This window comes from Pseudovirgaria hyperparasitica (assembly GCF_010093815.1).
Source record: "Pseudovirgaria hyperparasitica strain CBS 121739 unplaced genomic scaffold EJ05scaffold_6, whole genome shotgun sequence".
Lineage (NCBI taxonomy): Eukaryota > Fungi > Ascomycota > Dothideomycetes > Acrospermales > Acrospermaceae > Pseudovirgaria > Pseudovirgaria hyperparasitica.
In genome coordinates, this window is record NW_022985554.1 from 1,128,622 (window position 1) to 1,142,377 (window position 13,756).

Sequence of the window (13,756 nt, forward strand, 5' to 3'; positions counted from 1 at the left end):
TCCAACTGCTACTATCTGCAGTCTGTGACTGGCGCAAAACGAACTATGAAACGGCCTGGAACGACGACTGTAGAAAAAGATCCTGACAGCTCGACACTCATCAGAGCTGTATACAGCGGCGAATGTGCAAGCTGGCTCTGGTGCATCAAATTCTGGTATGTACTGATCATGCAGCAAGACGCAACCTTGACGATTGATAATAGCGGCGAAAACACCGGTGCTTCTCCCGAATCCCAATATCACGATGATTAATCAGGTATTCTTGAGGGCGGTTCTGCGCAATGCGGTACACGATCGTAGGAGAGCAAGATTTGATGGTAATGGTGATGGTCTTGTGGTTGAGGCCAATAATGTGGCTTGGACGTCTCGGAAATGTTGAAACACCTCACGGCATTACTTCGGAATGAAGTTGGCGGGTCAGCGTTGTCAATAACAACTTAAATTATAATGGAACTGATGAAGCGCCGTGGAGTCATGTGTTTATCCAGAGGTCTAATATACGAAAACATTGGTTCTATTTAATGATAGTGCCTATGCGGGGGCACATCGGCGATCTACGACTTCTGAACTGTAGCGATTAGGTATCCCCAGCGAGGTCACGTGCTTAATCACAGGATCTTTACAAATGTTTCTCCCCACTTTTTATCTGATCTACCATACGGCAATTGGCTATCCCAGTACCCTTGGTAATTCGTGGCATTTATATTGGTCCAATTGCAAGCCCAAATTTTACTGGCTGATTATTGCTTGCCTTGTAGAAACCCAGTCTGAGAAACATCCATAAGATAAGCTACTTGTTCTTCCAATTATCAGGTAACGTATAAACTGCATAAATGCTCGACTTGTCGCTCGTCCTTCAGGCAACACTAAACTCAGACCGAAATCGTAGACTGCTTGAACTTGATGACAGTCGGCACATCCTCTAGTGCAGTAGGACCCGTTGGGGTCCAACCAAGTCGTTCCTGTGTGCTCGCACTTGATATGGGATTATCTGCACTCACTCCGAACGCGATCCATCCAAAATGCTCCTGTAATTCATCTTGAGTCAAGCCTTTTAGAGGAACGTCAAGGTGCTTGCTGATCTCGGCCGCGATGTCTTTGATCGCGACTCCCTCCTCGGCCACAGCATGGAAAGTCGATCCAGGCTCCGCTCTCTCAATTGCCATACGGTACAGTTTCGCAACGTCATTGCGATGACAGGCACTCCACCTATTGTTGTATTCGCTTGCGTACGCCGAAATTCCCTTTTGAAGCGCTGCATCTACGAGATATCCCATGAGTCCTGACTGTCCTTCACCGTGGGCGGTAGGAGGGATCCGCACGGCACTGGCGCGTATGCCCTTGTTCGCGTATGCCAAACACACTGGTTCTGAAGCACCTCGGACTGAGAGCATTGAATTGGTCATGTCAGGACCATCTTCCTCCCGACCGACCTTGCCATGCTGTAGCATCATTGTGGCAGTAGTGCTAACAAGGGCCTTATCACCTCCTGCAGACACCAATGCATCTCCCATGGCAGTGATTGCAGCACGGTCCTTGGCGCAGCATCCTTCAATATCGGCGAAATCCAAGATGAATGCGAGGTGGATGACCGCGTCACACTTGGAGGCTGCGTCTGCTAAGAGATCGAGGTCCTCGATAGTACCACGGAGGCTCTCTGCACCTTGTGATTCCACTTGATTAGCTCCATCGTCACTCCGTACGAGACCGAGAACTGTGTGTCCTGCTGAGAGAAGTTCGTCAACGACAGCTGAGCCGATGAAGCCAGTGGCACCTGTGACGAACACGCGCATGTTGATTTCAAAGAAGGGGATCAGATGTAGAGGTATCTCAAGTAAAGCTGACAGTTTGCAGGAAATAGCTGAGGATTTGCTTGCGAGACTGATTTGCAAAATGGCTGGCCGACTACGTCTTATATACTTAAATCGGACCAAGTGTTAGAGTGTAATCGGAAGCTTTTGACTCCGTATGGTAGCTGTGCCGCTGATGAGGCTGAAATAGCTCGATGAAATCATCGAATACAACAGACTCAGCATACTCGTCCACTCACGCGAGGTCGTATCCAGCATACATACTAGTTTCGGGCTTGACAAAGAAGACCATCCTATCAGGCAAGTCAGTAGCCGGATCTCACATCAGCTACCCAGTAGTGCTGCATGATTTGGAGCCATTATTGAAGCCATCATTAAAGCCATTTATGTCAGGGAACAACCCATGATGCATCTTCACTCCACACTATAATTAGCCAATCACAAGCGATTGTACCCGGATGGAGGACTAGTGGAGAGACTAGTTGGGTCGGCACGACCGGGGTTTGGCCTTCTTTCAACGTTACAATCACTCGGGTGCTTGACGATAATCAGGTAAACTCTGCAACTCTTCTCTCACGGGATGACTGTGCAGTGGAAGTGTCTGAAGAAACACTCGCGATGGGTCCCCGGAGATCAAGATACGGCTGCCGGAATTGTAAGCTGAGGAAGACTAAGGTATGACGCCATATGCAACACGTCGACACATTCGTACCTGCCTAGATGATGCTCATCATTCTTCCTATGCTGTATAGTGCGATGAAAAGACACCACAATGTGGCAACTGCCGCAAATTTGGGGTAGTCTGCAATTTCGACTTCAAGGTTCCAGATCTCTTGCCGTTAGTTCAGAATCGAACGAAACAGAGAGAAGGCCATTCCAAGACGTTGTTACTAGAGCTCCCACTCAGTAGTGGTATGTGGGTCTCGTGTGGATCAGACACCTTCTCATTGGATCTGCATGATCAAGAACTCTTCCATCGATTTAGATACCGAACTCTTTCCTCGCTTTGGGGCCTTTCTGCGGGACATGTTTGCGCAGATCGAACATTTGGCGACTGCTTGAACGTAAGTCTAGTTTCTTACTCACAGTATTATTCGCCTTACAGGTAGTGTACTTCATTGCTTACTTGATGTTCTAGTATGGGTTCCTTATGCATGCCGTCCTGGCCGTGTCAGCCCTGCACGACCGCTATCTAGGCGTCCAAACAGTGCACTACCAACCCGTCCGTCAGGCCTATCACCTGTCACGAAGCATCGCTCTTTTCAGAGATTCACTCACCAACACCATTGGAGAGGCCCAGAAAGACGCTGTGTGGGCCACTGCTGTTTTCCTGGCCATTCTTACCATGTCCTCCACAGTTGTCTCGTCTCCTTCGGAGTGTTGGCCACTAACATCATCCGACTCCTCCACCGTCGAGTGGCTCCGGCTGAAGGCTAGCGACAAAGCATTGTGGACCATTGCGGATCCTCTACGGGCAGACAGTGCGTTCTCTACTATGTCAGATACTCTGTCGCAGATGAAGCAAGAACTTCCTGCCAAAGGCATCAGCGGTATGCCCGCTCGACTTGCACAAGCCTGCCATCTCAACGAGAAATCCACTGAAGAAACAAATCCCTACTTTCTGTTTGCACATGGTCTCTCTAGGCTCATTGGAGAGCCTCAAGGTGAAGCCTCCTTAGGTGTCGCTTTCATACCAATAAACAGCATGTCTCCTACTTTTCGCACATTGCTTGAAGATAAAGATCCTGTGGCACTGTTACTCCTTTGCTTGTGGTATACGAGGGCCCGACATTGTAAGTGGTGGATTGAGTTTCGAGCTCGACATGCGGTTCCGTCGATCTGTGCCTACCTTCAGCACAATCATGCGGACCTCGACGCTGTGGAGATGCTTGTGCTTGTCAGTTAGTATCTCGCATGCGCCGCTGCTCCCGTGTGTGGAGTTGTGCTGCTCATCGTTGTTTGGTCGCCGTGAGCGCTATCGCACACGCAGAGCAGATGCGGGGTTCTTTTTGTTGTGGGTGAGGTTGTTTACACGCTCGCGACTCTATCTTACGGCCCTGTGATTGTCTGTTTGCCTGGATGTGGTCAGAGCTATCTCGATATCATGCAGATGCCAGTGGGAGAAAAAAAAACGACTGTTCATATACTATGCGCATTCATTTCATTTATGTCTAGAGACACTCCTGCCATAGAAGCGTGCGTGCTATTCTTACAGAGCGCAGCCGTTTCATCAGCGAAGCGGGAAGAGACAAGTTGTTCAGAAATATGGGCGTGAAGCGCTTGTAGAAGTAATTCTAATAGTGAAATGGTTATGCGTGACAGAAAGTTATCCCAGTCTCCACGTCGGGCGAGATAATGTGAATCAGCGTGTCAGGTTGTAGTGAGCCCATTGTGGGAAACTTTTCTGCCATCGCCAAGCCAGATGGCTTGGCGATAGAGCGGCAGAGAGTTCAGCTTCGACGTCAAGACAAAGACGCATTGAATCTATGGACTTACTGAAGATTGAGGATCAATGTGCTATGAGATTCAGAAGAATATATTGTAGACAAGGGTGTTGAAAACGAAGACACGGTGCTGCGCAGAACACGAGACGCGCTACAGACGAGAAGGATGAAAACGTGGACTCGATGCGATATTCATTGGACTTTTGATCGCTGGGCATACTCGAGGTGTATCGCGCAGCTGAGAGTTAAGTCAATAGGTTAAGTACGTTTGATTGCCATAAAGATACCGCTTGGAATCTTGGGGCTTGTAGTACAGATATACAGAATATACAGGTCGTGATACTAAAGGAGAATTATGAGTTGTTTCGCTTGAAGTTCAACATCGGAGCCAACTCCGTAGCCGGACTCAGATATACGCAGTCACACACGTGACTTTGTGGACTCGCTTAACCCTTTCTGGGGAGAGATCTGCATCGCTTTTGCCTACTAGTCATCTGCCATTCATAGTGTTTTCAAATCTTGAATCAGGAAATTGAGCAGCCCGCGTAGCCCAATGGTAGGGCGCAAGACTTCTAATCTTGAGGCTGCGGGTTCGAGTCCCGCCGTGGGTGTTTTGTTTTTTTATTTTTCGATTTCCATTTTTTTGATTAAGCGAGCGATTCGGTGACGTCTGATTGGTCGATTAGCCGAGTTATTGCTTTTCGACGTTGTGTGATACGGCTCTGAACACGATTCCAATGCTCAGCGACGCTTTTATGCAGCTTAACGATAGATGTGTAATAGTAATAAGATTTCATATTCTACGTCCATAGCGCTACATCTGAGTCGGTTTACATTTTACCCTACCGCTCATCTAGAACGACAGCGTCACAGCTGTGGCTCTACGCCAAGAATGATTTGAGAAGAAAAGATCTCCTGGGGTTACTATTCTCACACTTTGCCATGTACTCGTCAAAGTAATAGTAGTACGTCAGAGTCCTTCACGATTCAGAGCCTGTCCCCGTGAGAACAACGCAGCGATGCTGGCGACAGTCGCAAAAACCACAGATGCTATGAGCGAACACTGAATGCCTTGGTGATATACTTGGCGTGCAGCTACTTGAACGTCGACTGGCAGAGAATGGAGGTAGGAGACGGAATGTCGAATGTTATCGATTATCTGGTAGGTGATCAGTATGACTTCGTTACTATTTACAGATATCGAAGCGGGAAAATGTGCAAGTTAGGGGTCAATGTTCTGAGAGATCGTACTGTCCTTTTATCATCTACTTCACTCAGAGCCGCTGGCAAGCGGCTCGTGAGCGTATTCTGTGTGATCAGCTGTGTGATGGCCACGCCATAGACCCAGCCGAGGGAGCGGACAAGGTAGACTGTTGAAGATGACACTGCGTGGTCTATACTAGTCAGCTGTAGATGTCACATTACGAAACGTTCATTACTTACCTGTGTGATCGAATGCAGCCATATATGTAAATAAGATGCCTGGATATACGATCCCCTGACCAAGGTTCGCAGGAAACAAGAACACAATATACTTCCAACCAGCTTCGCGAAACCTGAACGATGCAACCAAGCTATTTCCAATTGCCATCAGTCCTGTGCCAATTCGAACAAGTAGCGCCAATTTGCCCCAACGTGACATCACGATGCCTGAGATCAAGCCTCCTAGAGGACTAGCAACCGACGGAACAATGAGTCGAGCACCAGCCTTCGAGGCAGACTCGCCTAGCACAGCTTGGAAATACAAAGGGACCTGAAACAGAAACGCATACGCCGCCATTCCAACGAACAAATTCGAAATCTGCGTCGCAACAGGCGATATACCGCGAAACATACGTAGTGGCATGATAGGCATAGCTTTCGTGCTGGCTTCAACTCGAATGAATAGCGCCATAATGACAAGACTGCCGAGCAGTGAGGCAATGACCCATGGACTGAGCCACGGGAGATCATTCCCACCCAGTCCCAAGCCGACGAGCTGCAGCGAAAGTCCAGCGATCAAGAGCAGCGCACCACTAAAGTCAACCTTCTCCCACAACTGCTGCCAAGAGTCCGAGACTGGTGCACCAGGTCCTTCTTCCGGGTTTGGAAGCACAAAGAAGCCAAGCACGCATGCCGCCACAGAGATCGGAACCTGGAGAAGAAAACACCATCGCCAACCGACCTGATCAGCAACGAGGCCCCCCAGGGACGCACCACAAATGGACCCAACACCGTGTGTGACATTCTGAGCCGCCTGATACATGCCACGCTCCCGGAACGGGATCATGTCGCTGTTGACAATAGTAGCCATAGTCATGAGGCCTGCGCCACCGACTCCCTGGACGAGTCGAGCGGCTATAAACAACTGCACACTTGGCGCAAACGAACACGCCAGACTTCCGAGTCCAAACGTCGTCGCGGCAGCGAAGAAGCCTGCGCGTCGGCCAAAAATGTCGGAGAAACGACCGTACAACGGTTGGAATGTCGTGAATGTAATGAGATAGGAGGTGGTGAGCCATGATGCTATGTTCACGGCGTTGTATTCAGATCCAATTTTCGCCCATGTTGAGGCTGTGACAGTGCTGTCAAAGCCAGCGAGAAAGACGTTGCTGAAGATGGCGACTTGAATGAGTAGAAAGCCGCGGGGCGATGTCCACCTTTTCTTGATGAGAGACGTTGACTCATCCCCTTGCTCTTCGTCTACGCTACCTTGTGAAAGGTCCGATGGACGTTCGTTGAATACTGGCATGCTTACTTGGTTCATAGTTAGACGCGATCCCATAGATCAAATACCATGGCCAGCAGTACTCATATTAGAATGCCGAGGTAGGAGGGTTTCTCAAGGGTCCAGTGTATTTTAGTTTTCTGAACGTTCTAAACAAAGACTTACTAAGTAATCATGTAGTTAATAGTTTAGCCGAAGTAATATCCGGTACCCTTCTATCCGCCTCTTATTCTCCTCACTCTCTCCCTCTCTCTACCTCTCTTCCTCTTCCCCCCTCTCTCTATTATACGTGTTTTTTACTAATTTTGACCTAGTAGGCTTCAAAAAAACACTCATTACACGTGTTTTTGACTGATTTTGACCTTGTACGCCTCAAAACACCACTGATTACACGTGCTTTTGATTGATTTTGACTGATTTTAACTGATTTTGACCTTGTAGGCTTCAAAACAACACTGATTACACGTGTTTTTGACTGATTTTGACCTTTTAAGCTTCAAAACAACACTGATTACACGTGTTTTTGACTATTTTTGACCTCATGGGCTACAGATATACACGTGCTTTAAGTTTATTCTATATTACTTAGTAAGATAGCTTAGATATATGGTATGATAGCCGACTCGTATTATACATATAATACAGCTGGACGCTTGAGAAACCCTCCCGAGGTAGAGCTATCTTGGTACTTTAGGAGGTCTTAGAATTACGCTAATTATTTTCTAGACTTTGTAGTTTAGCTCTTATAATACTCTGTTTTATTTCATAGACTTCGTAAGAAAAAATTAACAACTTCGTATAATATACTTAGAAGAATTAGAAAATAGAGATACTCATTTATCTACTTAATAAATAGTATCACTCACTTTATTATATAACTATAATTATAGTACCTTTTTATTAGGTAGAGGATAGTAATCCACTTATATCCATCTCTAATAATCCTTTAGAGGTAGGATTGTAGAAGAGAAAACAAGTCTTCAGATTTGGTAAAAGTAAGCTATATTTTCATTTCTAACTCTAATCTGACCCCAGTGTGCTACCTGATTGAGCTTCCGCATTTCTATCGCCCCGATCCAGCATCTCTTCATCCGTACCACCGCTCCTGGTATCCTGATCCTCATTCATTTCGTCATCCTTTTCGTCTCTCTCGGCCTGCTTGACTTCTTCCTCGACCGCCGACAGCCTCTCGGCAAACTCTCGTTGCAGCTTTGCCAGCCAAGCCGAAAGCACAGGACCATCCATGCCGCTGGCCTGGGCCTGCAGCAGGTGTTCCTTGAGGTTCAAGATGAGTTTTCTTCGTCGCTCTTTGACGACCGCTACAGACGTCTTTTTGCGTCCTTGTGCGAGCTGCTCCAGCCTTTCTGACACGAATGTTGCACGCTCAATGAGAGTGGGTGGTAGCGCCATTACTCGTTCGAGAGCGAGACCGTAGTGCTGGACCTGAACAGCGCCTTCCGAGAGCTTGTATAGCATATTCATCTCCTCGTTGGCCTTGATCTCGACAGCGAGATGGAGGTTGACGACACCGTTACGCTCGGCCATGATCGTGGCGAGATCGCGAAAGTGCGTGGCGAACCAGACAAGTGCGCGGCTGTCGACAAGAGCTTCGGCAATGGCAATGGCAATGGCGAGCCCATCGCGGGAGCTGGTGCCTCGACCAAGCTCATCAATGATGGCCATCGACCGTTTGTCAATGTTATGGAGAATGTATGCTGTTTCACGCATCTCGACAGCAAACGTAGACATGTTTGCTTCGATGGAGTCGTCCAAGGTTACGCGAGCAAAAAGCTGATGAATGATGGGAAAGGAGGCGTAAGAGGCCGGTACGAACGAGCCTATCTGAGCCATCACTGTCATCAAGGCAACAGAGCGGATATAGGTGCTCTTGCCACTCATATTGCAACCGGTAATGATCTGAAAGCGAGTCTGCTGCGTGGCATAGACGTCGTTGGGAACGAATTTGGCGTCTTGAATCTTCTCAAGGATGGGATGGCGACCAGACTTGATTGCCAAGGTATCAGTGAGCTGGGGACGAACATATTGCTGGGTTATGGCAATGTGCGCCAAGGACGACACCATGTCGAGCATGCTGATGCCCTCACAGATCTTGAACAGAATCGACATATGGCCCCGAAGCTCCTCGATGAGGTCCTGTATGGCCTTGTCACTCATCAACAAGACCTCTTGGTGAGATTCAGCGATTTTTTGGTTACGTTTGACCAGATCCAATGTCTGGCACTCAATCATTTGCTTTCTTCGATAGACATTGATAAACACAGGCGGCAGTACACGGTCCTCGAGCTCAGATGTAGGGATTTTGATATGGAACTGGCGCAAGTTTTCAAACTTTAGCTCGAGTTGAATCTGATACTCCTCAGCCAGCTGCGCGGCGTGGTCATAAGCGTCATCGTTGGCTTCCTTGTATGTTTGACGGGCGACATCCAGCAGTCCGTTGATCCCCGACCTGACTGCATATGTCCTTTGATTGCGAAGTTCAAGGGGCTGTTTGGAGTAAGTGGTATCCTCATTGATCACGGTATCTATGAGTTGGATAAGTGGATCTAGATTCAGCGGGGCGCACAATTCGCAAATGTGGAGAAGCATGGAACTTCGTGCACTGGCCAGAGCCTCGTAAACTGGATTGACAGCATTGACGAATTGTTTCAGCATGATGATATTATTGATTGACTGTTCCATATGGTGGAGAGACGGCCGGGTTGGGATTACAATCAGCTATACCGCATTAGCATCATCACAATGTCACGAAATAATCTTACGGCCGTGAGAATCTTGTCAACGTCAAGAAAGCTTTGCAAGGCGGCCCTGATGCCAAAGAACATGTCTTCTTTGGTAGTGAGTTCCTCAAGCGCGTCGTAACGTATAGTCAAGGTCTCTCGGTCTGTTAGAGGCTGTAGAATGTTACTTCGCAGGAGTCGTTGACCCATTGGCGTCAATGTTTCATTCAAGAGGCCGAACAGGCAATGCTTGGACTTTGCCTTGTCAATATTCTGAATCAGCTCAAGTGAAGTCACGGTGGCCATGTCAATCATCATCGAGCCTTCTGAGGGCTCATACTTGAGGCGAAGAGAATGAAAAGCAAAAGTCTTGGACAATCCGAGTTCGAGAAATTTCAGCACCTAGAAGCGGTGATTAGCAGTAGACAGGCACAAAGTCATGGGTGCTCCATACGGCTGCAATGCAGCAAACGGCAAAGTAATTTCCACCGATGGCGACCTTGATGGACTGTATGTCGTCGACAAAGGCAAGCTGCTGGATATAGTCAAAGCCCGCTGTTTCGGCCCAGTAGCGTCGGTCGAGCAGGGTAATTTTGCTCTCAAGCACAACCAGGTTTTCTTCAATTATGGCGAACAATTTTGACTTTGGGTTAGCAGCGGTGGAGACGATGAGAATTTCGGACGGTCTGTAGACACGAAGCTTGTGAATGGTTCGAACATATGTCTGGCTGTCGCAGATCTGACACAAAACAGCTTCGGCAGTGTCCAGGTTGACAAAGGCGAGACCGACAGTAGGAGAGACACCTCTGGATTCACTAATGGCACACACTACCTGCTGTGCTTCGATACGAGCGAGCGTCGAGGCTCCAGTGCGTGGACGGCCGGTACTGGGACGTCTAGCACCGCTCCTTTCGAGACGCGGCTGCGACGTACTAGTAGTCGTAGATTCATCATACGAGTAGGACGGGTATGACGAAGAGGTTGATGCGCGAGACTGTGACGTGCACGGGAGTCGCTGGTTATTCATGATGGTGGGCAGCTAATGTTTCTTCAAGGCTTTAGGCGATAAAGGGCGGTAAGTGTGTTGTGGAAATGGATGTGCGTTTGATTACATAATATCGCTTACACGAGTCAGCTGCCAGGTACAGGGCTATATGGGGCCCGAGCTCTGCGAGTACGAAATCTTGGCGCATACACAAGGCTGGATTTTTATTCTCGTCCGTGTCTCCACAGTCTGGAGGTGGCCATCTATCGCGGCCGACCAACATCCTCCAGCACGAGATAAGCCTCTACAAAGTCCGCCAAACTTACCGTCACCCGACATGGCCACCGTACCACCTCCTCCAAGCAAGCGTCAGAAAACTGCGGCCGCAGCGCGAGCCAAGGAACAACAAGACATCACAGAACACGTCCCTGAAGGATCGGTGCGAATACGGTTTGTCGATCAAGCAACAGGCCAAACAGGTTCTCTTCCAGTCATCTCCGTCCCTCTTGCGCGCGCCTCTACAAAGAATCTCGAGACCCTACTGAACGGGCTACAAGAGCACGGCGATGAGCAAATACCCTACCGGTTCTTTTATTCTACGGCCAACGGCGGGGTCGCATTAGGGGATAGGGATGATGTATATCGGACTTTGATAGCGTCTGGCAAGGCCACGACAGAAACAGAGATTTCTTTACAGTACACGCCACAAGCTGTATTCAGAGTCAGAGCAGTATCACGTTGTTCCGCTGCGGTGTCTGGACATGGGGAGGCAATATTAGCCATTCAATTCTCCCCAACGTCGTCCTCCCGCGTCGCCAGTGGAGCGGGAGACGGTTCTGCAAGAATATGGGATTGCGATACTGGTACAATCGTATACACCTTAAAGGGTCACAAGGGATGGGTGCTTGCTGTGAGTTGGTCCCCAGACGGCAGTATCCTAGCTACAGGAGGCTCCGACAGCATGGTCAGACTTTGGGACCCTGCAACGGGGAAAGAGCTCGGAGGACCGATGAAAGCGCACAAGAAGCCAATCACGAATCTCTCCTGGGAGCCATATCACAAGCAAGAGTCGGGACGACCTCGGTTTGCTTCATCGTCACAGGATTCTACTGTCGTGATTTGGGACGCTGTGAGAAGAAAGATTGACTTCTCCCTGACGGGTCACAAGGATTCCGTAAAGTGCGTCAAATGGGGAGGTACTGGATCAATATATACTGCCTCACACGACAAGACAGTAAAAGTTTGGGATGCGACAAATGGCCAACTTCAGTTCACCTTGAACTCACATGCACATTGGGTCAACCACCTTGCGCTTTCGACCGACTTTGCTATCCGCACTGCATATCACGACCACACGAGGAAAACTCCAGCGACCGAGGAGGAGAAAGTAGCCAAAGCAAAGGAACGCTTTGAAAAGGCCGCAAGGGTTGGTGGGCAAATCACCGAGCGACTAGTCACGGCAAGCGACGATTGCACAGTCTTTCTTTGGAGTCCTTCAGTATCACAAAAACCTGTTGCGCGACTTACGGGGCATCAGAAGCAAGTCAACCATGTCACGTTCTCTCCAGATGGCGCCTACATAGCGTCCGCTGGATTCGATAATCATGTCAAGTTATGGTCCGGCCGGGATGGCAGTTTCATTTCATCTCTCCGGGGTCACGTTGCTTCGGTCTATCAATGCTGTTTCTCTGCAGACAGTCGTCTCCTCGTCAGCTCAAGCAAAGACACGACACTGAAAGCTTGGGATGTACGGACGGGCAAGATCAAGGAGGATCTCCCAGGCCACAAGGACGAAGTCTATGCCGTCGACTGGAGCCCAGACGGTGAAAAGGTTGCGAGTGGAGGTGCTGATAAGCAAGTCAGGATATGGCGGCATTGATCCTTATTTTGAACCTTTATATCCCTGGACGATACAGAGCTTGCTCATAATTTAGTACGGATAGCAGTGCGATTGCAAGACGGCCTCATTTGATATCCTTGCTACCCACCACCGTACCAAAGCAATCGTCCAGTTCAAGAAGAACCGTCTACACAACGAGTTAGAGACCTATACCAATACAGTCACGGGGGCAAGCTCACCTTTGTCAATTCCGCCCCGCCCACACCAGGAATGTCCCTATCTCCAATGGCATCACGGGCAAGCACAACTTCGTATCCTGCCTGATATGCCTCGCGCGCTGTTGTGCTCACACAAACATGCGCCATATACCCCGCAAGCACAACCTTATTTACACCCCATCCCTTCAGCGTCTCGTCCAAGTTGGTCTTCGTGAACGATCCGGGGAAGTTCTTTTGAATCAGCACCTCATTCTCAGCACCGCTCTTGATGGCGAGCTCTTCGAATTCGCTTGCAAGCGGCGTATCGGGTGTGAAAACGGGTGCGCCGGCGGGAACTTGGTGCACAACGTGAACGATGCGGCCTCCGGCTGCGCGATAGGCTGACAGCAGTGATCCTATGGCGGCACGCGAAGACTTGACATCGGCCACAGCGAGCTTTCCCTCTGCATATTCATTCTGAGCGTCGATGATGACGAGTGCGGAGTCGTTGGTCGTGGCTGTTAGCGGGGCCTGGCCGAGGGTTTGGCGGAATGAGAGAGGAGCCATGATGTATCACGAAATAATGGTCTTTGATCCTATGATATAGAGAGGGCTGAGCTGCGAAATATGGACAATGGTAACTACAATGTTCTAGTTTATATATATGATGAGCTCATTACCCCTCTTCGCGCCGGTCCGCTGGTCCGCTGGTTTGCTCCACAAAGTCGTCATGTTTCCGCAGTTGCGCGAATGTGAGAGCTTGTTGATGAAACTGAGAAAATAGACTTCAAGCTTCTGAGACTGTAAAGCACGGTACATAAAGAATTCGATGTAACGGATGGATGCGGACCGACCCCTCGGGCCTTTTTACGACTACTACAGGCGTTTTTCGTCCGTTGAATGCATGAGGCTTCAACGACGTCAACGCCACGATTTTAGGCGCAATGTCAGGACGATCCCGTAGAATCCTACGTCTCACTGCGGAAGCTCGCCCGTAGATTCGGGCCAAATGTGCATTACTCATCTCCATCGGC

General features: G+C 49.1%; 6 protein-coding genes and 1 non-coding gene across 7 annotated transcripts; 3 read left to right on the forward strand and 4 right to left on the reverse strand.

The window, feature by feature from the left end:
• Positions 1–828: 828 nt before the first annotated feature.
• EJ05DRAFT_337057 (putative oxidoreductase) lies at positions 829–2,258 on the reverse strand. The gene has a single exon (XM_033740889.1). The coding sequence runs from the start codon at positions 1,791–1,793 to the stop codon at positions 873–875; it is 921 nt and encodes a 306-aa protein (XP_033601653.1). The 5' UTR covers positions 1,794–2,258; the 3' UTR covers positions 829–872.
• A 66-nt stretch (positions 2,259–2,324) lies between these two features.
• Positions 2,325–3,816, forward strand: EJ05DRAFT_337075 (uncharacterized protein). The gene is made up of 3 exons (XM_033740890.1): positions 2,325–2,486; positions 2,564–2,875; positions 2,950–3,816. Exons 1-3 carry the CDS (start codon positions 2,430–2,432, stop codon positions 3,715–3,717), a joined length of 1,137 nt encoding a protein of 378 aa, XP_033601654.1. The 5' UTR covers positions 2,325–2,429; the 3' UTR covers positions 3,718–3,816.
• A 978-nt stretch (positions 3,817–4,794) lies between these two features.
• On the forward strand, positions 4,795–4,866 carry EJ05DRAFT_t34. Its single transcript has one exon. It is a non-coding gene; the product is annotated as a tRNA-Arg (tRNA).
• A 188-nt stretch (positions 4,867–5,054) lies between these two features.
• Positions 5,055–7,088, reverse strand: EJ05DRAFT_475430 (multidrug efflux transporter). The gene is made up of 3 exons (XM_033743794.1): positions 5,699–7,088; positions 5,507–5,649; positions 5,055–5,414 (listed from the first exon to the last, which is right to left on the reverse strand). Exons 1-3 carry the CDS (start codon positions 6,984–6,986, stop codon positions 5,226–5,228), a joined length of 1,620 nt encoding a protein of 539 aa, XP_033601655.1. The 5' UTR covers positions 6,987–7,088; the 3' UTR covers positions 5,055–5,225.
• An 876-nt stretch (positions 7,089–7,964) lies between these two features.
• On the reverse strand, positions 7,965–10,751 carry EJ05DRAFT_510051 (uncharacterized protein). The gene is made up of 3 exons (XM_033748149.1): positions 10,155–10,751; positions 9,743–10,102; positions 7,965–9,698 (listed from the first exon to the last, which is right to left on the reverse strand). Exons 1-3 carry the CDS (start codon positions 10,725–10,727, stop codon positions 7,983–7,985), a joined length of 2,649 nt encoding a protein of 882 aa, XP_033601656.1. The 5' UTR covers positions 10,728–10,751; the 3' UTR covers positions 7,965–7,982.
• A 271-nt stretch (positions 10,752–11,022) lies between these two features.
• Positions 11,023–12,564, forward strand: EJ05DRAFT_463828 (F-box/WD repeat-containing protein pof1; the record flags this gene model as incomplete). Its single annotated transcript, XM_033742729.1, has 1 exon — positions 11,023–12,564. The coding sequence occupies one exon, from the start codon at positions 11,023–11,025 to the stop codon at positions 12,562–12,564; it is 1,542 nt and encodes a 513-aa protein (XP_033601657.1).
• Positions 12,324–13,617, reverse strand: EJ05DRAFT_475432 (isochorismatase hydrolase). The gene is made up of 2 exons (XM_033743795.1): positions 12,765–13,617; positions 12,324–12,712 (listed from the first exon to the last, which is right to left on the reverse strand). The coding sequence occupies exons 1-2, from the start codon at positions 13,287–13,289 to the stop codon at positions 12,650–12,652; spliced, it is 588 nt and encodes a 195-aa protein (XP_033601658.1). The 5' UTR covers positions 13,290–13,617; the 3' UTR covers positions 12,324–12,649.
• Between the last annotated feature and the right edge of the window lie 139 nt (positions 13,618–13,756).

Coding starts and splice junctions, on each gene's coding strand:
- EJ05DRAFT_337057 (XM_033740889.1), bottom strand. CDS start 1,793: ATGCGCGTGTTCGTCACAGGTGCCACTGGCTTCATCGGCTCAGCTGTC.
- EJ05DRAFT_337075 (XM_033740890.1), top strand. CDS start 2,430: ATGGGTCCCCGGAGATCAAGATACGGCTGCCGGAATTGTAAGCTGAGG. Junction 2,487..2,563: donor GTAAGCTGAGGAAGACTAAG/GTATGACGCCAT, acceptor TATGCTGTATAG/TGCGATGAAAAGACACCACA. Junction 2,876..2,949: donor CATTTGGCGACTGCTTGAAC/GTAAGTCTAGTT, acceptor TTGATGTTCTAG/TATGGGTTCCTTATGCATGC.
- EJ05DRAFT_475430 (XM_033743794.1), bottom strand. CDS start 6,986: ATGCCAGTATTCAACGAACGTCCATCGGACCTTTCACAAGGTAGCGTA. Junction 5,650..5,698: donor GGCTGCATTCGATCACACAG/GTAAGTAATGAA, acceptor TGACTAGTATAG/ACCACGCAGTGTCATCTTCA. Junction 5,415..5,506: donor AAGTAGATGATAAAAGGACA/GTACGATCTCTC, acceptor ATCACCTACCAG/ATAATCGATAACATTCGACA.
- EJ05DRAFT_510051 (XM_033748149.1), bottom strand. CDS start 10,727: ATGAATAACCAGCGACTCCCGTGCACGTCACAGTCTCGCGCATCAACC. Junction 10,103..10,154: donor CCGTTTGCTGCATTGCAGCC/GTATGGAGCACC, acceptor CACCGCTTCTAG/GTGCTGAAATTTCTCGAACT. Junction 9,699..9,742: donor TTGACAAGATTCTCACGGCC/GTAAGATTATTT, acceptor AATGCGGTATAG/CTGATTGTAATCCCAACCCG.
- EJ05DRAFT_475432 (XM_033743795.1), bottom strand. CDS start 13,289: ATGGCTCCTCTCTCATTCCGCCAAACCCTCGGCCAGGCCCCGCTAACA. Junction 12,713..12,764: donor GCGGGGCGGAATTGACAAAG/GTGAGCTTGCCC, acceptor CTCGTTGTGTAG/ACGGTTCTTCTTGAACTGGA.